At 47.0% G+C, this 25,148-nt stretch overlaps 1 protein-coding gene across 4 annotated transcripts in view; it reads left to right on the forward strand.

The window, feature by feature from the left end:
• Positions 1 to 11,346: 11,346 nt before the first annotated feature.
• The window catches only part of BOK (BCL2 family apoptosis regulator BOK), a 35,172-nt gene continuing 21,370 nt past the window's right edge, over positions 11,347 to 25,148 (forward strand). For 2 of the 4 annotated variants that reach the window (XM_027724988.2, XM_027724986.2), the window contains exons 1-4: positions 11,349 to 11,632; positions 12,480 to 12,826; positions 16,683 to 16,811; positions 24,488 to 24,651. In XM_027724988.2, the coding sequence (XP_027580789.1) occupies positions 12,604 to 12,826; positions 16,683 to 16,811; positions 24,488 to 24,651 (516 nt within the window). In that variant the 5' untranslated portion in view covers positions 11,349 to 11,632; positions 12,480 to 12,603. Of the gene's footprint in view, positions 11,633 to 12,479; positions 12,827 to 16,682; positions 16,812 to 24,487; positions 24,652 to 25,148 lie in introns of all 4 variants that reach the window. The other 2 variants (XM_039391145.1, XM_027724989.2) reach the window with 2 other exon arrangements.

Here is a 25,148-nt window from a genome sequence, read left to right on the forward strand (position 1 = left end):
AGTGGGTCTGGAGAGCCCTTCCAACGCGCTCACCATGCTGACCGTGCTGTCAGGGAGCACTGATGGCTCTGGGACAGGTAAGACTTTTCGGAAGCCAACGTGGTTTGCTCTGTGTTGGTGCCAGCAGGTGGCAACAGCGCCTTGCAGCCCCGGCTCCTCGCAGCGCACAGCCCCGCCAGTGCTGCCAACCCCCCGCTGCTCGGTTGCTGCTCATCCCTTTCCTGCGTGGATCATGCGGCCCTTCGTGCTGGTGCATGAAGCGGTGCTCAAAGCCAGGCACGCAAAGCTGTTCACTCAGCCTCCAGGCAGGCATCTCGCTCCCAAAGGAGCGAGCAGCTGGCTGGGATGCAGGGCGGGTGGTGGCTGGTGCTTGGATGTGCCCTGGGACTCTGAGGTTTCCTGCTGCATGAGCGAGGCCAAGCCTGGTTCAGTTTCTTCTGTCTACCCTGGGTACCACGTTAGGAATTCAGGCACGGTGAAGGTAAACCAGTGGAGAGAGGAGTGATAACGACTGTGCACACAGATGGGTACAGCTGCCAAGTGAGTGGGGGCATGGTGGCTGGGTGATGTTAGGTCTGGCACCTTAGCTTTGGAGTGACTGTGCGACACGGCGAGGGGTTGGAACAGGATGACCTTTAAGGTCCCTTCCAACCCAAACTATTCCATGATTCTATGATTATTTGCAGCAGCAGCTTAGGCACCTTGAGCCTGGAGAGCCCTGACAAGTGGTAGTACTTTCCTAGCCTAAACAGAGCTGTGAAGCAGGGCGGTTAGCCTGAGAGCTTGGTGTTAAGTGCTCTTCCTGAAGGTAGAGTTACTTAGCAGGATAGATGGGGTCAGACCCTCCTGTAAAATGTGCAACAGAACAACTCTCTTGGTGCTGTGGTGCTTGTTTGGAGAGGAGCTATTTCTGGCTCCATTCGGATACTGAGAGACTGGAGTGGTTTTCTGTATTGTTTTTCTGGAGAGCAGTGATGTGGAAGAGCACTATTGCTGCACTATGCAGTTAAGCAGTAACACTGTAAGAACAAAAGGCAAGTTATCTTTCTGACGAGGATCCTTTTGAATTTGTCATGTTCCCAAGGTATATGGCTTTGCCCAGTGCAAAGTGGAGCTTTCCAGCCCTAGGAAAGAATGCAGTTGTAACAGAGAGAAGGAAGAGTTGGGCTCACCAGCAGTTTTACTCTTTGCTGTGGTTTATAGTTTGCGTCTGGACTTGGCCCCTGAGCTTCTGCATACCAGGTGCTACTCAAGGTCATGCCTAAACAGTCTCTGCCTGAACTTGCAGGCTACGTTGACAGTTTTAAATGGAGATGTTCTCCCCACTCACCTTTCTTTTTGGTGAAGGTTTTGAAGTGCAGCAGTACCTTACCTGAATTTAGCAAAGGAGGAGCAGAGATCACTTTGAATCTAAATTACTCCTCCCTTTTATGTAAAGCATAGGTCTAGGTTTTATTAGTTCTGCTCTATTTGGAGGCATCACAGCTACCAATAAGCATAAAGTGATTGTCCTGTTCCAGGTCTTAAACTGTGCTCATTGTAGGAAAGCCAGGGGGAATTCAAAGAGGAATCCATACCTTACAAGACTATCAGCTCAGGTTGTTAGAGCCTAGTGCTAATAACACTGAGATAGGCCAGGCTGAGGTGGTACTGTGGAAATCCATTTGCTTTGATGATGGCTCTTCAGGAGATCCCTGCTTGTATGGGGACTGCAGCAGACTGTTAAAGTTACAGCAGTCTCCTCCCTGCTTTCAGACTGTATCACCACAAATCTTGCAATATTGGCTGCGCAGGGCTTGCTTTCTGCTGATATTGTGGCTCTTAAGGCTGTCTTGAGAGTTGAGCAAAGAAAAGAGGCTTTCTCTCCCAGTCCTGCTGGCAAAGTGGAATAAGCAAGAGTGTGACGCTTGCAGCTGTAAAGCTCAGAGGGCAGCTGATGCTCCTGTTGGCTCAGCACCCCTTTGCTTCCCACAGTGACTAATCCCTAAACTAAATTAGCGTTCTTCCAAGCCAAGAGCATGGAATGCCTGTTCTTCCAAGCCAGGTTTCTGGTAATGGTAGAAGACAGTTCAAGAGGATGAAGGTGAATCCTAGGTTCTTGCAGGCCTCTGAGCTGTGCTGTGCTGAGGCAGGAATGGATGTGGCTAATGTAATTCCTGAAGAGATTGTTGCTTTCCTGCTAGTCTCTTGTGGAAGCTGTATGCAGGTGAGTGGGTAGACCTCACCATAAAGGATAGGTGCTGGGACACATTTTATCTGGGGGATGGACCTGGCACTTACTGAGTATTTCAGGGATAACTCCTGTCTGGAACCACAGAATACCTGTGACAACTAGTGTAAATGCTTCTTGAAACAGAGAAAAAAAATGCTCTGCAGAAACTGTTAGCATGGCACTGTGCTTCAGTTGCCTATTTGCTTTTAAACTGGAGCTGCTAAATGTGGTTGAATCCCCTCTGAGTTATCCACCCGGGAAAATAAGGAGAAAGATAGTACTATCTGGAACTGCTGGAACTTCCTGCCTATTGTACGTGCAGATTGGCCAAACACCTACTTTCTCACCCATGTCCAAATTAGGAACAGAAGTACTCAGCTGTAATTCTGGTAAAACCACAGTGTAGTCACACTTGTGTTTAGAAAGGTCTCTGCAATTCAAAATGATCACCTGAGTCATCTGAGGTGCTTCTGACCCCTCTGTGTTCCAACTTTCCTCTGTGAAAATTCCATGGCACTTTCTGAACTTTTACTGCCTGAACTGCTGCTTTGTGAGGACAGTTTCAATATGTGCAAGCCATTGGGAGACTTCTTGGAAAGGAAACTCATGGTTTCACTTGTGTGTGGAGAACCACAGTGGAGTAAAGCCATTGTAGTGCTGATCCCTGCCTCTTGACTTCAGCATGGAAGGTCTTGTGGACAAAACCCTAGTGGTTTTAGAGGGGAGGAGAAGTTAAAGGGCTTGACAGCTGATATTCCCCTTGCTGACAGCATTATTTTCTTATCAATACAAGTTTTTCAGGCCATTAAACTAAAATATAATACTAAATAAAACCAGTTATTCAGATGCATGTACTTCAGAGGAAAGAACTGCCATGCTCCCATGAACTCCCAAGACACCTTGTGGAAGGGAAAACTAGCAATTCATGTAAATGAAAGATTCCTCTTTTATTTCATAGAATAGTTTCAGCTGGAAGGGGTCTTTTAAAGGTCATCTAGTCCAAACCCCCTGCAAAAGCAGGGACATCTTCAACTAGATTTGTCCATAAACATTTCCAAACAGGAACACGTAGAGCTACCTGGTTGAATGAACAGTTGAGTGAATTAGGATTCTGAAAAGCTTTTTTTCTGTCCTCTTGCAAAGCAAGAGGGTGCAAAGTTACCTGCTCTTTTAGGCCTCTTTGTGTTGAGGGACTTAGTGCCACCATCTTGATCATCAGCTTGATTACCACTTGTTCATCAACTTGATGAGCACTTCTTTGGCCTCTGCTGTGTGGGCCAAAGCACCATTAAAAGCTCTATCCCCATGAGTTTCTGCAAGGTTTAGTCATAATTTATGTAAACTGCTCCAGGCCACTGCAGTGTGAGACCAATGAGCTCATGGCTGCTTCTAGAACTGAAGTCACAAAGATTGTATTTCTCCTAACAAAATGCTGTGTGTATGTTAGTGCCAGCAAGAAATTTTATGCTGCTTTGGCTTCTATCCAGAGAAAGTGGTCTGTAATTTCCAGGAAATGAGAAATCAGACCTCAAGTGAAAATATGCTTTGGGAGCTGGTGAGAGACACAGACCCTGTGCAGGTCTGTGTGAAGCTGATTTTGCTCTGATAACTCACAATTAGCAGCATCTGCTTCTTTTATATCAAGAACATTGATTAAATGACTCACGCTGTACATCTACCTTACTTTGAGGCTTCTGCTAGAGGGGCACTGCTGTGCTTAAACAGCAGATGTTTGGCAGGAAGCATTCAAGACAGCTCAGTGGCTGCCTGTCTTCCTCACAGAGGAGGAGATGTGCTTAGCTGCTCACAGTGTCTTGGTGGCAGTGGAAAGCTACCTGGGAGCGTTTCCCTCATTGCTTGCTCCTCTCCAATGCAGCAGTTCTTAAATATGGGAGCTGACTGTCTGTTATTTCTCACTGTCTTTGCCACATGCAGTGATGCTGAACAGCTCTGACTCCCTCCCTTAAACCACTAACACTTCACTTGAAACTACTGAAGTAACTCCACACTTCAGCTGACAACTGCTTACTGGAATGAGACACCTCTTTTCCCCAGAACTGCAGTTTTATGCATTTCTGCTTCATTCTTTGAAAACACTTCCCCTAATTCTAGTTTTGCTTGTTAACCTCCCCCTTGCTGCTGACAGATATCAGATTTAACCTGGCTAGGGTACTGCTGGTTTCTCCTCTAAATCACCTGTGGGACACTGCACTCATTGCCAGTTCGTGTGCACCTTGCCCAGGTGAAATTTCTGGAAAGTTAAAGGGACCTTTTACTGCAAGTTTTCCCTTAGAGTTTATTCATGTAGGTCAGTAAATATTTCATAGAATCATTTAGGTTGGAAAAGACCCTTAAGATCATCGAGTCCAATTTAAGCCCTTTCTTTGCTGTAAAAGAAAAATATTAGAGCCATGAAAATCTGAAAGTCTGAAGTGATGGAAAGCATGGCAAATATTTGAGTATTGTAAAATAGCAGCCAGGATTGCTTATGTTGAGTGATTCTTCAGGCTTTTTGTGAAAAGTCATTAATCTTGCCCAATATGTAGTAGATTTTTTTTCCCCCCCTTGCCTCTCTGGCTCCTCATAATCAAATGACAAACTGAACTAACTCAGTAAGAAAGACTTCTCTGAGCTTGCAACATCTCAGAAGTCTTGACTTTGTCCTCAGAGAAGGCTTTTGGTCTCCAGCTGCTTATTCATTTCAACAGTTGACTCAGTTCAGTACCTGAATAAGAACAGTTCTCTGTTGTGGTTTTCTTTTTCCTCAGGTCCTTTTCTGCATTCTAGAGACCCTTTCCATTTCATGTTTGATAGATTAATTTAGCACTTAAAAGCATAATTTTACTTCCATTTTAATTTAATTGCATTTGTATGGATGTTCAAGGGGGCATACAGTAGCAAGAAGAAGTTGAAATAGCCTAAGTAGAAAACACCCTGGACACATTCAGATTTCTGACTGGTATGAGCTGTAGAATTGCTTAAAGACACATCACTTGTCTCCTTTTTAGCTGAGAGAGAAACCATAGCAATGGGCTGTGTTCAGATACAAGTAAACAGGTGAGTCTGAGACTCGCCCTCTCTTAGAAATAAACTCAGATTAAAATCAGTGACGTCAAAACAGGATTTGCTGCTCACTGATTCTTAAATATGATTAAAATTGACTTGAATCACTTTGACTGAAGTGGATCCACCCTGAGTGTCTTTGGCAATACTTTTTAACATCTGGCCAGATGTTTGCTCTTGTCACACCAGTGCAAAGTGAAGCACTGGAGATGTGCAAGCTGGGCAAGAAGCAGAGTACCAAGAGCTTACTGGCTCTTGCTGAACTGATGGTCCAAGACCTGTAGCAGTTCTTTCCTGAGAGCCCAGAAAAATGACCAGGATGCACTGTGGAGCCTAAAAAGGGACCACTAACAATGGTGGGCTTTTCCTTCTTCCCTGAGCATGGGTGGGCATGTGTGTCACCTCATCCCAAACACTTAGAGCAGCTACTGCACCCAGCTGCCTTTCACAGTCATGTAAACGCTCCAGCTGAAAGGTTTCCAGTTGAAATAAGGGAGATAATGAAATCAATGGTCAACAAATGTAAGTTAACCCTGCTTTGGACACCTACTTGATTAAGCTCATGTTTCAGTCAGAAGGAAGGAATTGCTTATGTTGTGGTTACTGTACGTGCAGGATTCGGATATCTCAGTGTCAGGTAACAGAATGTTGCCATCTCTTCCTGTTCCTTCCCTCCCTCCCAATTTTAGTTAAAGTCTTTTCCATCAGAAGCCATGAAAACTGTCATCTTAAAAGTGCATGAAAACCCAGACATGCTGAGCAATCATTGCTCTCACAGGAGGACCCCTTTATTACCTTCTCTCACCATTTATCTGTCTTCTGCAGGAAGAACCTCCAGATCACCACAGCTGCATTTTTATGTGGACACCAACACCAGTGCTATAGTTTCATGGGCATTTGTCTTGATGGCAAAGCTGAATTTCTTTCCTTCTGCTTGTAGCTACCTTGCTTGTACTAATACATCTCTGCAGATGTGCTTTGAATGGAAGGTTTATCACATCCGGATGAAGAATAACCAGTCAGCTCCCTGAACCAGCCCACAGTGCCAGCAACCACTAAATTATAGCAGTGCAATTGGGAAGGACAATTTGGGAATGAGTATGAGCAGCTGGACACGAAGGTTGCTGTAGCTGACCCTGCTGCTGAAAAAAACCAGCTCTATACTGCTCCACTGAGTAAGAGGGGTAAATCTTGTTTACCAATGCAGCCTTGAAGAAAACTTTTGTCAGCATGGAGTTGTACAAAGTCTAGAGGTGTATTAAGTATGTAGAAATGTTTTGCTGGCAATCAAGGTGGAACAACTAAACTAATCCATCCTAATGGAGGTGCTCTCTGGTATAATACTGTGTATGAAGCAATCACGCACTGCAACATTGATCTGTGCAGACTAGAGGCATCAGCCTTCCCTCCTTGTCTGAGACCTTGAAAAGACAGTTATTTTAAGAGCATAGCTGCTGCCCTGCCCAGCCACGGAGGTTAAGACTGAAGATCCTGAAGAGGTTTTCCAGAAGTCACTAAGCATTTAATTACAAGTAGGATTACGTTCTGGATAAGAAAAATTTGAGTCTAAATCCCTTGGAGCAGGTTTAGGGCATGAAGACGTGTGCAGGGTTGAGTCCTGCCCTGTGATTATCAGATCCAGCAATCCCTTTGCCTCTGTGGGACAAGTCTGTGTTGCTAGCACGTGTCTTGCAGCCACAGATAAATGTCAGAGCTCATAAGTGTGGCTGAATCAGTGCAGAAGTGCCTGCACCCACTTCAGGCTCTTGAGATTTTGGGATCATTGCAGGCAGAGGCATCTTCCTGTCTTTACCTGTGTATGTGCATGTATCCCATGTGTGAGTGTGAACTGATTCCCAAACCTTTTGGGTGGTCAATTCTTAGAATGAGTCAGAGGCTTACTCTCTACCTGTATTGGTTAGATCTTGAAAGGGAAGAGAACTCTGCTCTCCTGGGGACAGTGACCTCATTAGACATTTTCTTCCTACCAAAAGAGAAATTTTGGTGGTAAATATTTTATTTGTGTTTCAAAACAAAGCTACAGCTGTTGAATAACTTAAAACTTCTTATTTCTTTGTGTCTGCTGCCTTCTTGGCTTATGAGATGATCCATTCAGTAAAATGTGCCATGTGGAAGCAAATTAGAAGATAGGAGACAAAAAACCCCAGTTATATCTATGCAATTAGGTTCTTAAGTGGATGATGCAGCATCATCAAAGTCCTAGATGTAGCTAGAAGCTGCTGTCTTTCAGTGCTACCTGTGCAGCAACAACTGGGTAAACTCCTCTTGGACGACATTTCCAGAATAAGATTCAGGAATACAGGTTCTATGATAAAACTCATATGCTAACGTTAAATTCCTGCTACAGTTTCCCCTTCACTGTGTTTGTACATCAGTTCTGGAGTACACCATATCTCTGTTCTGCCTTTGTCAAAACATATGGATAACAGAGAAGCTGTGTCTACAGTGACAGTGGGCATGGCAGTGGGTTAAGAGAAGAAAATACTGGGTATCAGCACTAATCTATGTCAGAAACCAAAATAATGGATTGGTCGCTAAACTTGATGTGTATAAGTCACTAGACCTGTATCCTCATGAAGGAGAATTGTCTAATGGCTGTGGAAGATAAGCTCACTGTGGCACAGCCTCTTTGGTCTGGCATGTGACACTTTGCACTGCAAAGTCCTACTCCAAGAAAGGTGCTCCCAGGTGCTCCCATCAAGCAACTTATACAACCCACTGCTTGGCTGTGAGGAGGCTTTGAATCAAGGCCTTCAGAAACAAGAAAAATGTTCAAAAAGCCTCACTGTTTTGGTTAGGTCCCATTAAGCTGCTACTTCCATGTATTGTTTTCCTGTTGCAGCTGGCAAAATATTTCTGTGTGAAAAGAAGGGTTTCTTCCAACCTCCCTGTACAGCTTTGTAGCCCAAAGCCTGACACTGTACATGTTTTCACAGTGGTAAGTGATAACTTTGCAAACACAGACTCAAAGTATTGCTGCAAAAATCAGACAGGAAGAGCCAGTGGGGATAAGATTGTATGTTAAACTGGGTGAAATAACGCAGAACGTGGTTCAGGGATGGTTTGGTGGAAGGCACTGGTCTGCCTACAGTGCCAGGGTTTTGCCAGAGCATCTTGTCTCTGAAGGGAAACCTCTTGTAGAAGGTAGAGGCTAGCAGGGTTGGTTCCCTGGCTCTCTGGAGATGAACTGTGTGGCTTTGGCACATCCCTCTGCTTCTCAAAGTCCTCGCTCTGCAGGTGTTTATAACATCGTTTCCCTGTGTTACAGTGTGTAGTTTTCGCTGGAATTGTAGGTGGCTGGGACAGGCACTGCAGAGTGAGACAGAACAATACCTCCAGTAGGAACCAGGCTGTGGGAACACAAGGCTGAATGACCTCCTAGGGCCCTTGGGGCTATTCTTGTGCTCTTGTGGGCATTCATATCATGCAGACCCTTTCATAAACTCAGTGTGCTCACAATTCACTAGTTGTTTTGCTTCCCCTGCAACTGCTAAAAAGCCTTTCCAGAGACTGCCTTCTTTTGCAGTTAAACTATTTAATATTGAGCAGAAGCTGTCCACATTTAGACTATTGCTGTGTTCTCTCTGATGTGGCTTCCCCAGGGTTTGTTCCCATTTGACATGCTTATAAAATGTAGTCGCATCTCTGTAGCCCCCTGGTTTTATTAAAGGTTTTTATTAAACTCCTTTTATTAAAGGAGTGCTCCAAGCTGTTTTGGTCACCCCACCTGAGAAAGGCAAGAGCTGTGGCCTGAAGCCTGTTGTTCCAGCCAGGGCACTGTCATGCCAGTGATAGCTACACTGGGAACAGTGGTTTGGGGTGATATAAGCTGCATTTGCACTGTTTCCTGTCACTCCTTTGCCACAGGGGTTTTCCCATTATAGATCAAGTCTCTAAGCATAAACATGCTATGGAAAAAGGGGCTCCAATTACACCAACGGTTCCTTGGATTGTAACGCCCTGTCCTTTTGCAGTCAGCTGAGCACTGTATGCTGTAGTTTCATCTATTTTTACTTATAGAGGCATCTTTCAGTGTGAGGCTGTATTTTTAGTGTGTAAATAACACAGGTAGAATACCATGCACTGTTGGTTGGGGTTTTTTTTTTTGTAACAAAGTTTGGTTTATTATACACAGCCCTCACGCTTCTAGTTTTTGTGTCTTTGCAGCAGGGTGGAAGTTGAGGGGGTGCTGCATGCTGTGACAGTTGGGCAGGGAACTCGTGGGATGAGATTGGCACCCGCGGGGAGCTGGGAGGCACTGTGGCACTTGCACATTTGCCAGAATTCTGGGAAACATTATCATTAGTTAAGCAATACTGATATTTAAGCACTCATTTTTGTTTCAGAGCCCTACTGAATAGGGACAGCTTAGATAGGGCTCCTGTTTCAAGCTGTCAGCTGCTACAGGAAGCTAAGATATAACTTTTAATGATTTTTTCAGCCATCAGGGTTGCAAAGGCAAAAATATGATTTTCCAAGAGAATATCAGGCCCACTCTGCAGGGAAGGGCTGGGTTGGGGGTGGACAGTAGCACAGGATCTCTGTAGTCTTGATTTCAGCTTCTATGGCATGGATCTCTGTCTATATTTAAATTTCAGGAAGGCTACTGGATAAAAAACCAGATTTCTGAGAGAATCTTTGAGCACACACATCTAATGCTGGACATGCACAGTCACTGTTGCCAGCTTACCGTTATCACATCGAGCTGAGCTGAGGTCCCAGATGGCTACTGCTGCATACACGTACCTCTCCTTAACCCTGCTCCTTTCCCAGAAAAAGCCAGCTCAGAAAGAAGATCCACTGCTGCAGGGTATCAGGTACCTCAGCCCTCTTCCAGCACAGCAAAGCAGTCTCCAGCAATCCAGTTAATGGCAGCCAACCTGCTCTGTGTTAATCTGTGCGTGAGTTGCGTGTTGGATGCTGGCCAGAGCGTTCGATACGTCACATAATAAGGCTTTTTCATGCAGCTCTTTTGTTCCTTTTTATCCCTCAATTTTGAGGCCAGCAGTGGTGCAGGTTATACTTGAGGCATTTTTGTGATCAGCACCTTTGGAGGGGTGTACTCGCCTCTGTCTTTTCTCGAAGGCAACAAGATGGCAACAGTTACTTCTCACTTCTGTGTTTTGAACATGCCACATACCCAGTTGTTAATCTAAAAATTGTTATTTGTTGGGGAGAATTTGTGCTTGGGCTGGTAGAATTTCTTGGCTGCAGGAAACTTCTATTACTAAAACTTCTTTTGTTTCAAATCATAACACAAAAAGCCAACATTTGTATGTAGTTTGTTGAGATGGGGTTTATTCCACGTGCACATGGAAGAAAGTTGAGCACCGTGGCATCAGTACCATAACGTTGCAACAAGAAGTTGACGATGAAATTAATTTATAAATATGGTGGAACTAGTTGAAATGTTTTCCTTAAACTTTATATGTTAGTTTTCTTAACACACTGAGATAATATGGACATGTTCCTGCAAAACACTTCATTCTGGAAAAACTATTTCCTATCAGCAAACGCACCTAATTTTTTTTAACCAGACTACTCGTAGCTTGGGGGAATGCAAACGCTGCTTGCCTTAGCCCCGAGCTGTGGCTCTCATTGTTAATCATAAAATCATCATAGAATCACAGAATGGTTTGGGTGTGAAGGGACCTTACAGATTATCTAGTTCCAACCCCCTGCCATGGGCAGGGACCAAGTCCAAGACAATGGAAGGGCTTGAATTGGTAGAACTAACCCACAGTTGAAGTATGACAATGTGTAGTTCCCCCACTTGGCTACCGTATGAAAATGACTGTCCGACATCAACTCTGCAAAAGCTGCTGTGGGAATTCAGCAGGAGCTGTTCCTGTTCCAGCAGTGCATTCATCACAGGGGGTAACCTGCTCTAGAAATTATGCTCTCACTCTCACCCCGAAGTCGAGTCCTTGAACAAAGCCCAACAAAGAAAAACGAAGAACCTCCTTAAGAGGGAAGAAAGGGGAGGAGAAAACGTCGCTCTCTGGCTGCTGCAACCCCACCTCCCGGTTATTTCATCTTCCTTACAAGGCTAAAGCCAGAAGCTTTCCTCTGTGCCTGGGTCCCTGTAAAAGCGGGAGAGCAAGCCCCGAGGATCCCAGTGGAGTGCAGCCAGGATGCAGGGCTGACAGAGGTGGGGAAGGAGGCACTGGCGTGAGCCCTGCAGAGAGCACAGCAGAGGAGGCTAGTGCTCTCCAGAGAAGTGTGACAGTAACCCATGAATCCTAAACCAGGTATTCAGTGATGCAGATCTTCTAAAGAAACGTGAAACCAAACCCAAAAAGAAATCACTGAGGGGGAAAAAGTGCAACATGAGAGGTAAATATATTTTTCCTTGGGATAAATAGAAATAACTGGCTTTATTTTGTTTGAAAATCATCATTGTAAGTAGGTGTCTGAAACTGCAGACTGAAAAATGCATTTACTAGCATCTGAATAAAGACTGGTCTGACTGACTTGGAAAGCAGCACTGGGCTAAAAACTCAGATGAATTGAGGGACCTCTGAAGAAATGTTGAAGTTGCTCTTTTTAAAGCTTTGTAAAAATCTACTTTTCTGTTTTGCTCTCTCTGCTACTCCTAGAGGTTTTCAAGAAGTAGTATGCACGTTGCTTTGGGGAAAAAGAGTGGCAGAACCAAAACCTAAACCGAGAATGTGGTGAACTGTCTCTATTGAAACATTTCAAATGCTCCCATACCCCTATTTTTGCAATAGTGCCATTTCTTCAGAAAGATCCATGACCTACTGAGCTGGAATGTCTGTTGACATCTGTTTGAGGTAACTGTAGCCGGTATTTGGGATTCTTTTTTTTTCTTTCCAGTTTAATTGAAACAAGCTGAGATTGTCTACCCATTCAATGAATTGTTTCCATGCTCTGACCATGTAGTCTCTTTGATGGGTAATTCTAGAACTGCCAAATCTGAACTGGAAAAGAGGAAACACCTCGAGAGTTCAAAACTACAGCCCTTCCATGCTGCAGCCCTGACCGTGCTGCCAGGGTTCTTGAAGGGAAGTCAGAGTGGCCAAAAGATGAAAGACTTTGACCCTTGTCTGTAAGACGGACCGAGACAAATGTGATACTACTGACTTTAGTGCAACTGTATTCTTGGGCTTCCGAGTTACATCTTTGCGATGCTAGAGGACTTACAGATGCTTTTATTCACCAGGTAAAATGAAAAAGTGGCCTGTGGAGAAGAGCTGCTGGGAGTTGTGACAAAGTACAAGACCAGAGGATTGCTCACCAAAGGCATTGGCTCAGCCTTCCAGCCAGTGCGGGTTCAGCAGTTGAGGATGGAAATGCTACGCCGTTCCTCAGTCTTTGCTGCAGAAGTGATGGAGGTTTTTGACAGGTCTCCCACTGACAAGGAGCTTGTGTCCCAAGCCAAGGCTCTCTGCAGAGACTACATAAACTCGAGGCTGATTCGGGCGGGTGTCAGCTGGAGCAAACCCGAGTACAACGTCCCGGTGCCTGGGGGTAAGCTGGCCGAGGTGTCCACCATCCTGCTGCGACTAGGTGAGTCCCTGCTGCTACGGGGGGGAGCTGGAACTTTGTGGAGCAATTTGCACCAGACTAAGGTTTCTGGAAGAGGCTTTTAATGTGATGATAGAGAGGTTTTTCCTTTTCTTTTCTGCTTGGGGCGTTTGGTTTTGGTGATCTTCCCTAAGCAGCTCCTTTGCTTGGGTTTTCTCATGTCCCTTGGAGCACTGCTCAGCACAAGGTTTCTGCAGAGCTGCCTTTTTCTGAGGACTTGCAACAACTCAAAATCATGATGCAGTCCAAGAAAGCCCAACATCAAACTAATTCTGTCTGCACAGGACTCCAGCTGTGTAACAGTTGTCACAGTATTTCCAGCAGTCTTTCTCAGCTGGACATTTTAAGCAGTCTTGTGGTGTTTTCTCCAGATCTGAGTGACTTGGCTGCCATGATGCAATCTGGCAACCCAGCCTGGCATCTAGTAGGGCACTGCTGCCTCTAGACTTGGGCTTCAGCAGTAGCTCACCCAGCTGCAAGGACCTTTAATTTGGGGGTAGTTGGCTTACAAAACGTGCGTTGGAGATTTTATGAAAGCTGCTTTTGAATGACAGTGTGTTTTTAATTTTCCTTTGTCTACCTTAATCGTTCTGCAAGACCTGAGTTTCTTGCTTTTCGCTGGAGCAAGGAGGAGTTGGCTGATGTTGCCTGTCATATGGTGCCATTTGGTGCCCCCCTCATGGCACAGCGACTGCGGGGGCTGCAGGGAGAGCACTTTGAAGGTCATGCCTGAAGGCTGTGATTTGAAGACATGCTCTAGAGCCGTGTGTGCACCAGGAGCACCCTCTAATGCTGTCAGTTGCCTGTCCTTTTGTTTTGGGTTATAGCATCCTTTGTGCTCCAGTCTAGCTGTCTGTCTTTTGGGATCCCACCACCCTCATTCTTGGAAGTTGCTTCCAACAGCCCTCTTTGCCTGCAGGCTGGTGTTTTAGTTCACAGCTGGCTTGGAAACTACCACCAGCATTTGCATCTGATTTAATTACACCAGAGTTCAAGTAAGTCTGGTGAAGTAACCTTTAGCTGGGCCTAACAAACTCAGGACCAGGGCTGGTCTCCCCACTTTCTCCTGTTTCTACCTCTGTTTGATATTATCCCAAGTTTCTTCTTAAGGCATAGTTGTGTTTCTTTTAACTGAATATTTTTTTTTTAATTTGTTCTTTTTCACTTTTTCTCTCCCATGCTGACTTCTGTTTTTGTTTTGGTCTTAGGGCGATTTTTTTTTCTGTTCTTCTGTCAATATTGCTGCCCCTTTGTCCTCCCTTTCTGCCTGGGTTGAGGGTTGAGATTTATTTGCTTTCAACTAGATCTGTGGGTGGCCAGGAACATGTTAAAGGGCAAGCATGTGGCACACTGGATCCGAAGGCGTCTCCTGGATGACTCTCCTATTACTTATCTGTGTCCAGATGGAAAGATTTGGCTGATAGCCTTCAGAACTTGGCGCCTTCTCTGAGCAAATCTGTTTGGAGAGCGCCATGTGGTACCTATGCAACAAGGAGGGTGAGCAGTTCCTCCTCATTAGGATGAAGAGTTGTTTCTGTCCTGTTTCTTCAGAAACTCCACTTGCCACATGGCCCATCCCTTTCTTTTCCCCTTTGCTGCTCTCACCGGCACAAGGCTGAGTGGTATCCAGCCACCTGCCAGGAATGGGAGTCCTTAGCCATTTCCTAAGCAGTGCAACAAGCCAGGCCAGTTTTTTTCCACCGTGATAGTGCTAAGAAGCCTGTGGAGATGAGAAGCTGGAGGATTTGCTAGCTGTTTTGCATGTAGAGAGTCCAATGAACTGAGAGATGGGCCAGCAGAGGTGCTGGGCACAGGCGATGCAGTTGCGGTCTTGGGGAGCGAGAGCCCATCAGCTCAGTGAGGCTTAGCAGCTAATTAGTGCAATTAATGAGTCAGAAGCGGTAAAACTTAATGATGTGGCCAAATGAGGCACCCCAGACTGACCTGCTGTGTGTGTCAGAGGTCTGGTTTATCTGAAGTTGTATTTCCTCTGGCCGAGGCCCAGGGAAGCCCTTCGACCACTACAAGGAGCTTCTGCGCATGGGAACTGTCGCTGCTTCCCTGCTGAGTCCTCCATAATCACTGGAGGAAGGAGGAGAAGCCCCAGAATTGCTCTAAACGTTGCAAAGTCGGACATCTGAACAAGGGCACCGCAGACCAGCACCAATGTAACGTGCTGCAGGAGACAGCTGCTGGGACAGGGAATGCTTTTCTTCCCCAGATGCTCCTGTCTGCCCTGTGCCTTGCTCTAGGGTGGGGCATATGTGCCTCCAAACAGACCCTGATCTCATCTGGGGCCTCCAGGCACTGCTTATTAGAAGCCGTAACAGTGGCAGGCTACCAAGTGCTGATCCCAGCCTCCCATGCCTCCCTCCCGGCTGACTAGGGCTATCCCCATTTCCTTACATTTACCAGGAAGCCTTTGTGCTGCCTGTGAGGAGAAAACAGCTGTTGAGTGCTGCAACTAAGGTTTCTTCTTATCTCTGCTGACCATGTGTTGGCAGGATTTCCTCTTGCCATTAGACTGGGACAATCCCACACTCAGAAAGAGCCAGGAGAGCTCAGCTGTGGAATTCTGTAGAGCTGGGTTTTGACTGTGCTGAGTGCCAGTTAAATGAATTAAGGATCTGTAGCTAATGACTCTGAAACAAGCTCCTGATTGTGGTGGCATCTTCCTTTTTAGCTCCCATACAAATGAAATTTTGAGGAGGATCAGTTGCCCTCTGGCTGGGACAAGTCACCTGGATCTTGCAGTGGGATGTAAAGCTGTTGGGATAGCTCTTCCTCTTCCCAGAGCGCCCTTGTGCAGAAGAGCACAGTGTGTCCTAAATCTACATCAAATAGGACTCTCTGTGCACAAAGGGCCTTGATCCCATGTGATGTGTTGTGCCATGCTCCTACAGCAGCTATGAAACCTTCATTAAATATGTGTGATCCCTTGTAGAGAGAGAAATCCCTTGGAAACTGGGTTTTATTAATTCTACTACTCAAAAACGGTTTGTTTTGCTACAGAGGAAAAGCTTTACTGCTGTTTCCCCAGCTCCATTGCTCAGTCCTGTGGGAGGAGTTCTCCGTTTGTCCTTAGTAATTCCATCTTGGTCTTCAAGCTGGCCTGACACCTCCAGCCATTTCCCAGCTGGGGAAGAAACGCTGTGGAGGTGAAAGCATACGTCTGTATGTGTCAGGAACTTTGGTGCTGAGGAGTCAGTCATGCAAATGAACTTCTCTTTAACCATTGGGAGGAGAGAAAGAACTCCAGATCAATGCTCTGCCTGTGTGAGTGTAAAATAGCTGAGCTGAGAGTCTCTTTGCTCAATTAGTGTTGTGCAGCTCTGGGTGGATCCTTGGCTTTCATCAGCCTCCAGCATTCTTGAGTTGCTCTCATGTGCTTTCAGGCGTTTTTGTACAAGCCTGACGGGGTGCTGGGAAAGGGCGTATCTCCCAAAAGCTTACATGGATGTACGTGCCTCTTTCTCACTTCTGAAATAAAATGAAACAGCTTTGCTTATCTGGAGACTGTCTCCTGTGTTGAAGGAAAGCCAGGCAGCCAGCCTGGGAACAGCATTTCGGGGATTACTGCAGCTACATCACTGCCACAGGGCCATGGGCTGTCCCCACTCCGTTTAGAAGTGCCAGGCACAGGGGATATTGGGAAAGGAGGGTGCAAGTGGTAGGGAATTGCATCTAAACGACCCTAAGCACTCCGCTGCCTGCTTAAACCCAGGTGGAGCTGGGGTTCAGTCTGTTTGGCTGCAAGGATCTGTGGGGTGGCCCCAGCAGTAATTCCTACAGCAGGACCTGGTGTTGTGCGTGCTGACTCCTGGCTGTTTGCTTCCAGGGGACGAGCTGGAATACATTCGGCCCAACGTGTACCGGAACATCGCCCGCCAGCTGAACATCTCCCTGCACTCGGAGACGGTGGTGACGGACGCCTTCCTGGCAGTGGCTGCCCAGATTTTCACCGCAGGTACCGTGCCCGGACAGATCCACAGACAGGGCTGGGTGGAAAAGAACAGGATGGAGCCACCTGTCTCGGAGAAGGCATGTTTCTGGGGTAGCCTGCAAGGTGGGGCCTGGTTTCTGAAAGGGCTGTGGGCAGTTTGGCAGTGTGCCCTGCTTTAATGATTTAATGAGAGCTCCTCTCAGCTCTGTTCTGGCAGGGAAATGCCCTGTGTTGTTATATCCTCCCAGCAGGTTCTGGCTCATTCTAGAAGGCACCTCCAGCCCTTCCTCGATAGGAGGTGGTGTTACCTCATTGCATGGGTAGGTCACTCATTCCAAGCTCCTTTGCTCACCATTGGCAGCTGCAGAAGATTCATTGTATGGGAGACTCCCTTGTTCCAGCTCATGCTGCTGATGCTGGGAGCCAGAACCAACTCATCACAAGGGAGTTCCTCTCCTCCTGGCTTCCTTTCCCACAGCAATAGCCAGAACTGCAATGGAGTCTGATGCTTCTCCTTTCTCATATTGGTAAAGTCTTGGCCCTGAAGGCTGTTCCAGATGGGCAGGTACTTTGAACTTTCTCCCTGCTTAGATGTGAGTGTTCTGCTGCTGCTGTTAGACTGGTTCCAGCAATGATGGTCAAAAGCAAAGATATGCCCTGTGCTGTGTTTCTGCAAGGATACCTCAGCCTCCCCTGGAAACAGTCCCTGCCAGTGACTGGAAATGCAGCCTGTGGGAATTGAGGGAAGAGAAACCTTTCACACAGACATTTATGTCAGGCAGGCCCTGACATCATCCTAGGTTTTCTACAATGTCTTGTGCTGTCTGTGGAAGGATAGTAGATCTTAGAGACTGGAAACAAAACCCAAAAAAAGGAAAAATAACCAAAGACAGCAACTTGCATAGCAGTGTGAAAGCACTGGAACCAGTGACAATGACCTGCCAAGCATCACAGGATGCAGTGACTCTTGTCACATTGGGAATAGTTACTACAGTATAGAAGTCCAGGTTTCTGTTGTACTTTCAATCAGGCTTCCTCACTAAAAACCTTTTTATCTTGACAGTCAGCTGTGCTTCTTTATACAGAACCACTGACACCCTGGAGAAGCCCTGACATGGAGAACGTGTGAAGTGTGTTGTGGTGGAGAGAACAGATCCTCCCTAGAATCACAACAATGGCAAAATAGATCTCTGGGAGGCATTACTCAGGCAGGGCTCCTGGCAGGTCGAGCAGGGCAGATTTACTCCCCGAGTTAGGGAAATTGATGCTGTGTCATAGGAAATGGATGGAGTTGGATTGGGTGGCTAGTCCTGCAGCCCTCAGCAGCCTTTCAGAGATGCCTGGGATGCAGATTGCCTTGGCATGGCTCTGGCCTGGGAGGCCCTGTGAGCTCAGAAAGCAAGAGCCGGGCAAGTATGGCAGGAATGTCTGAGTGTGGCTGTGTTCAAAGGGCAGGTGCCCTGTCTTGTCACTTGGTGCTGAGCTTTACTTGCTTAAAGGCTTACAGAAAAACAAGGGTCAAGTTGGCAAGCTCAGGTATTTGCATTGCAGGCAAGTAGGTGATCTTCTTAGATGACTGTAGCTGGCTGCATCAGAACTGGCCCACCTCCAGAGCTGAAGTGACACAGGGACCTAAGCCAGAAAGGTGGATGGCTGCAAGTGGAGCAGACTGTGTGTGCTGCTATGCTGCATAGACATGATGCTGGGGAGAAAGCCCTGCTGCCTTCTAGGAATCCTGCTCTGAATGCATATTGACAAATTCATTGAGAGCTGCATTTTTGGTGCTCTTCAACTTCTCAGCTCGGGAGTCAAATGCACGGTGTGGATAGTTTAAAATTAAAGCTAGGAATTATAACTCTTGGTACTAAACTCTTGGTTTTCAGGGTAATAAAAATGGAATCTGAGCTCAGCCCTGTGAGGCTGGCAATGCTGGAGACTTTGGGAGCATAGTAGAAACCCAGGCTCAAGCTCTGTTGCTAGTGCTGCACCTTCTCTGGGGACACTGCGCTGCAGAAATGGCTGGCAGTGGGATGGCTGCACAGGGGGTGGATTCAAACCTTCCCATGCCCTCTATGCCCCGTTTTTAATTCTTTCTTGTCTCTGCCACTCTGCTGGGGGTTGTGTATTCAATTGCTTTTATCAACTTGTTATTGTAATTTCGGTTGGTAGGAGTTGCTGAGTGGCAGAGGAGTGTGCTGATTTTTAACGTTCCTGGATCCCACTGCAGTCTCAAGACTCAGCATTTAATGCTAAATCCAGCAAATCAGAGTTGGCTGTGACAGCCAGACATTCATTCCTTACTTTTTTTTTCATAGTTCAGAGGAAAGAGGCTCTTATTGAGCAAAGGAAACCAGACACTCAAGTTCTGTCTGAATTTTCATGACAATTACCAAGGGCTAAAACATCTCAAGCTGTTTTTTACTGTACAGAAAACAGCTACAGTCTGGCACTGCAGTGCCTAGACAGCCTGGGGAGCCCCACTAGTCACTCACAATGCATTTCCAGTAAGGGAGCAGGGGATTTTCATCCTTTCTTGCTGGAGAGATTTTCTCCTTAATCTTTCATATGTCTGTCTTCCACAATCTAGTCTGGTTTCGAATGCTGTGTAGCTCTGGCTGTGCTCATTCTTGTCCATGCTGTCTACAAGTCTTGTCTGAGCCCTGGGAAGCCTGTTTCAATGCCTGACCACCCTTTCAGTGAAGAAATTTCTCCTAATATCTAATCTAAACCTCCCCTGGTGCAACTTGAGGCCATTTGCTCTTGTACCGCTGCTTGTCATCTGGGAGAAGAGACTATGGTAAGGCTCAAGCTGTGGTTTGCTCCCCTGTTTCCATGTAACCCATTAGTTCTTCAGGATGAGGAGAGCTCATCTGTGTGGACATGTGCACCTCAGAGCCCTGATCTGCTTTGGATGGTGAAGGATCTGCAGCAGTATCACCTCTGTGATGTTACCATTGGTTCTGGCGTGTGGTTCAAAGCTGCTCTGCAGGCAGCAGGAGACTGTCCCCTGACTTTAATAGGCTGTGGATTGGGGCTTAGCTGAGCTGGCATTTACACTAGCTGTTCGAATAAATCCCAGAAGGAAGGGGTCACTTGGTGGAGAAACAAAAGTAGAAAAGGGGCATGCGTTTTCCTTTCCTAAGGAAACAGTTCCCTGCTGCTCGTAAGAGCTGCTAGGCTGGTGAAAGACTGGATGTGGCTCTCAGTGCCATGGTCTGGTTGACAGGTGTGTTGGGTCATAGGCTGGACTCGATGATCTCAGAGGTCTTTTCTAACCTAGTTGATTCTGTGATTCTGGGGTGGAATGAGATGAACTCTGAGTTCCCTTCCAGCCCAAACCATTCTGTCACTCTATGGAATGCTGTTAGAAATGCATCCTACTGCTCCCTCATTTCTTCCGCCTTATGACTTGAGCTCCCTTCCTCGTGCACATGCCTCTTGGCTTCTTTCTCTCCACCAAAGTATATTGTGTCTGGCTGTATTCTTCCAGCTGTTGAAATGTAGCACTGGATCGTGTTTCTTTTAGGTCTGACTTGCGAGCGAGGCTTTGATGCCGAGTGGAGCAGAGGGAAGTTTATTTGAGTAACCTCGGGTAGTGTGGTGCTCTGAGACCACACAGCCATGTCTCATGGCTTCTTGAGCTCTCCCCTGGGGCAGACGAGCTCATATGAGCAGGAACACTTTCAAGAGCACTCCTCCTCTGCTAATTCATTTTCCCCTGGGCTCGCCAGTGTTTACATACTTTCAGCTCCATGGCTGGCCTTGAGTCTGCAACTTGTATTTCTTATTTTTTATAATGCCTTCTAAGCAGCTCTTCACTTTTTCCATATCCTTTTGTTCCATCTCTGTGAGCAGAAGTTTTGGAGCTTTCTCTGTTTTGATCATTCCCTTCTGGACCAGTTTTCCCTTCCCTGTTGTTGTTAGCTCCTGTGCATGTTAGTCCATGCAGTGGGAAGCCCTATGAATGGATTGTCTTGCCAGGTGACGTGTGCCCATTTCACCCAGCGTGGATGGCAGCCAGGCTTTTTGAGGAATTTGGAGCAAGATGATGTGTCTTCACTGCTCATGCGCACTGGCCAGATGCAATTCCAGCTTATGCTGAGGGATGCATGACACTGGTGTCACCCTGAACCTGGCCTGAACATCATGGGGGACAGAGGCACTGCCCTTTCAGTAGACTGTGCTCCTCTGCCCCTGCCAAGGGAGTCCTTGAGAGAGAAAAGGTAATGCAGCTGGTGTCCTGGGAAAGTGCAGAGGAGGGCTGCTGAAGCATGTTCCCTTGCCCTGTCCTGTCTGGGGCTGGATGGCTGCTGGAGCCCTCCTTGGCAGGGGGACCAGTCACAGGCCCAGGTGCTGGAGGTGTCTGCTCTTCCCTTATTTCAGGGCTCCCCTACATCAGGTGTGAAAAGAGCATAGGCTCTTTTCCTCATCTGCTGTTGCAGATGAGGAGCCCAGCCAGCTGTCTCCATCTTCTGCCTCCAGCAGTGACAATAGACATCTGAAAATCAGGAGGGAATTTCCTCCTCCCCCTGCCCCCATGGCCTGGCTGTGCTGCTAACAGGAAAAGCAGACTGAAAGATTGGTTTGACCCTGCTGGGCACGCTCTGGAAAGTGGATGTGACCGCCAAGCTCTCCACATCCATCACCATGATAAGCATTGGCCAACAGCTTGTCCTCTTTCTGCTGTCTGGTGAAAGGGAGAGGGGTTCTGTCTGTGTGCCGGGGAAGCCCTCACCTCGTGCAAGTCCTGCAGCAGGTACCATTCTGGAACAACCTTGGCAGGGAAGCTGGAGCTGAAGGGCTTCTTTGCCATTCTCCCTGGACTGACGTGTCTTAGAGTAAACTGTGTACTAGGGAAGTCATGGGTCTCTTGAGGCTTTATCTTTCACTGGCTGTGGGTGCACTTTTCTTCTGCTGGAAAGAAAAACTTGGGTCTAAAACAAAGTTAACCAAGACTGCAGCTGTCTCTCTGTACCAGAGTGACCTCAGCCCTGTCAGTTTTCATTACTTCCATGTAAATATCTCAGAGCTAATGGACTTGCTTCAGATACTTAGAGTGCCGTAAACTTGGGAATAAGCCAGTGAACTCCTCCCTGGAATTTTGGGTAACTTTGGTTCATGTAACTCGAGATGCAAGGATCCACATTTCTGCAGGGATGGAGAACTGTAAAACTGGCTTACACTAAAGCTGAGGATAATCCACTGAGGCTCTAGTCCTGGAGGTATCATCAGCAAGGTGTGTAACCCCTTGAAGCCTCTTTCATTAGGTAGAGACATACTGACCTGTACTGGGACTCTTTCTTGCTGGGAGAACCCCTCTGTCTAGTGTTTTCTTATGTGGTTTCATAGTCTCTTTCTGGCTCGTTCTACTGGCTGCCATGGTGACACACAATGTGAGAAAGGCAGATAAATAGTGTGAATGCCACACAGGCAGTGAACTTCCTGAGTGACAGCTCCGGGGAAGGGACACTGCAGGGCCCGCTTGGCAAATAAAACCAGGACAAGAATAACAGTCACTTTAGTTGTATTAATAACTTCCTCTGGTCTCGGGGATAGTGCTGGGGAGGAACAATATCACAGGGGACACTGAGCTACTGCTGTTACTGTTGCTGCAGAGCCTCACGAAAGGATCATCTGTACATTTTGATCTTACATTAGTCATGAGTGAAAAGTGGCTTTTTTTGGAACACTGAATAGATTTTCACCAGTCTAACAAGGTATTCCTGTGACTGACATTTGAAGAGTTCTTCTAAAGTTTAGTACTTTTTTTATTTAAGGAAAAAAAAGAAAGTGATTCTTAAAGGTGTTAGTGTGAGTGTCCCTTTTGAGTCACTAAGTGGAAGAACTGTGGAAGTGCTCTGAAATCTGCATGTTTTTTGAGGAATATGGGGTGCTCTGCTGCAGTGAGAACACCCGTGAGGAGGCTGGAGCTCCATCTCAGAGATGGGGGTGCCTGGGGATCTGAGAGTGCAATGAAGGAAAGAGGGAGACTCTTTACCCCATTTAAATTGTATTTTTGCTTGCTGAGCACATCCAGTTTTCTAGTGGTGTGTTTAACCCCTCCAGGTCCTCAGATCTAGTCACTGATCAAATCTTTCTATCCTCTCACCCATTTTCTTTCTCGTTGCAACCCTGTAGAACAGTTCTGTGTGACTTTTAAACACTGGAACTTCACCAGGCTTCTGACTATGTTTGGGAGAGACCTTGGACAGATTCCACAGAGACCTAACACTGTAAAATACTTCACAGCATGCTTGATAAATATGGCTATTCCAGATAACAAAGCATGGGGGGAATTCAGCTTCCTAACCGATCCAAAGGAAATCAGTGTGCCATTGTGCAGTGGCAGTTCTGCAGGGGAGCAAAAGGGTTGCATTTCCAGGTCATTGGTCCTGATAAAAGCCTGATGAGGGACAGCTGGCTGGGATGTTTGAGCACGAAGGGTTTATGCCCAGTGGTGTTGGTAAAGCGTGGGGGAGACCCCGGGAAGTTGGCTGGTACCCAGAGCTGAGCTCAAGCGCTTATCGCTGGCACTGACAGGAAGATGATTGCTGCTGGGACAACTTCCATGGAGCTCTTGCTGCAGGCAGGTCAGCCTGGCAGGAAGGCTGTCCTCTGGGAGATTAGATAACTGACTGACCCTCCATCCCTGCACTGCCCTCAGTGGGGTAGGATAGGCAATGTTAAGTATTGTAGGCAGAGTGGACAAATTCTTAAAGCTACCTGTTTTTCAGGTGGAGACGGAGGCATACTCCTTACATTGAAGAGGATGGCAACCCTGAGCAACAGCTTCCTTATGAGGGGAAGAGGAAGGGCAGGCACTCTGCTCTCTGGTGACAGGACCCAAGGGAATGGCATGAAGCTATGTCAGGGGGGGGTTAGATTGGATATGAGAAAAAGGCTCTTCACCCAGAGGGTGGTTGGGCACTGAACAGGCTGCCCAGGGCAGTGGTCATGGCCCCAAACCTGCTAGAGCTCAAGGAGTGTTTGGACAAGGCTCTCAGGCACGTGTTGGGATTGTTGGAGCTGTCCTGTGGAGGGCCAGGGGTTCGTCTTGATGATCCTTGTGCATCCTTTCCAACTCAGGATTCTATGAATCCTGTGTTCCAACTGTGATTCTGTGAACCCTCTTGGCCCTGTAGCTTTGCCTCCCTTTTTTGTTTTGGTGCCATGGAAGAACTGAAGATGCTTATCTCGTGTGCTTTGCCTGTCACATTGGAACAGTTTTCTTCTTTAATCTAGAAAAAAACAGGAACACTTTGTCTAAAGGGTGTTAAAGGGTTGTGCTGATGACAAAAACCCCGGGTTGTTCAAACTATTTGAATTCCATCTCCTCCTGTGCAACCTGTGCGTGGCTGAGAGCCAATGGCAATACAAACCATGGTGGTGCACTTCTTCCCTGTCCTGGTGGGGCCTTTGGGCTGCTTTCCCCAAAGCTGCGCACCCAGTGCTGAGAGGTGGTCAAACCATACCAAGGTCAGCTTATTTCATTCTACCTCTCTCTGTGGAGAGTTTTCCCCAGTCCTGGTCCCCTAGTATTTCTTTTCCCCCAGGGTGGAGAGCATGCTGAACTATGGCTGCATGCAGGCAGCACGGGCACGTGTGACGAAGGAGAGCCGTTTCCTTTGATTATTCAAGACTGAGCTCTGTGTGTGTGTGCGTGTGTGTGTAAACCCGAATGACCTTTCTTCTTTTCACAGGCATAACGTGGGGCAAGGTGGTGTCTCTGTACGCCGTGGCAGCGGGGCTGGCAGTGGACTGCGTGCGGCACGCGCAGCCAGCCATGGTTCACACCATCGTCGACTGCCTGGGGGAGTTCGTCCGCAAGACCTTGGTGACGTGGCTGAAAAGGAGAGGAGGCTGGGTAAGAAATGCTGTCTGATCAAATGCTGTCTGCTTCTGCACGTGCAGGCTAGAAAATATCCTGACTGATGAAAGTGCGGGTGTCCCTACTGCAGCTTTATGCTGAAAAGGGCTGTGTGAGATTCTCTCCCACAGCCCTCTGTCCTGCTTACACCTTGCTAGACTTACATAGCTCTGTTACTGGTCCTGCCCTGTGTAGCTGAGCCACAATAATTCAATCCTGACCCACCAGCACCTATTCTGTTCCTGGTCTTCTCTGGAGCTAACAGCCAGTCATAGTGGGAGACTGTGAATAGGGGTCATTTCACTGAGGCCCTGGCACAGGTTGCCCAGAGAAGCTGTGACTGCCCCATCCCTGCAATTGTTCCAGGCCAGGTTGGACAGGGATTGGAGCAACCTGGTCTAGTGGAAGGTGTCCCTGCCCTTGGCAGGGGTTCGAACTAGATGGTCTTTAAGGTGTCTTCCAACCCAAGCCATTCTGTGATTCTCTTGGCCAGC

This window comes from Pipra filicauda, unplaced genomic scaffold (assembly GCF_003945595.2).
Source record: "Pipra filicauda isolate LSUMZ 115617 unplaced genomic scaffold, ASM394559v2 scaffold90_size2875636_pilon, whole genome shotgun sequence".
NCBI classification, from domain to species: domain Eukaryota; kingdom Metazoa; phylum Chordata; class Aves; order Passeriformes; family Pipridae; genus Pipra; species Pipra filicauda.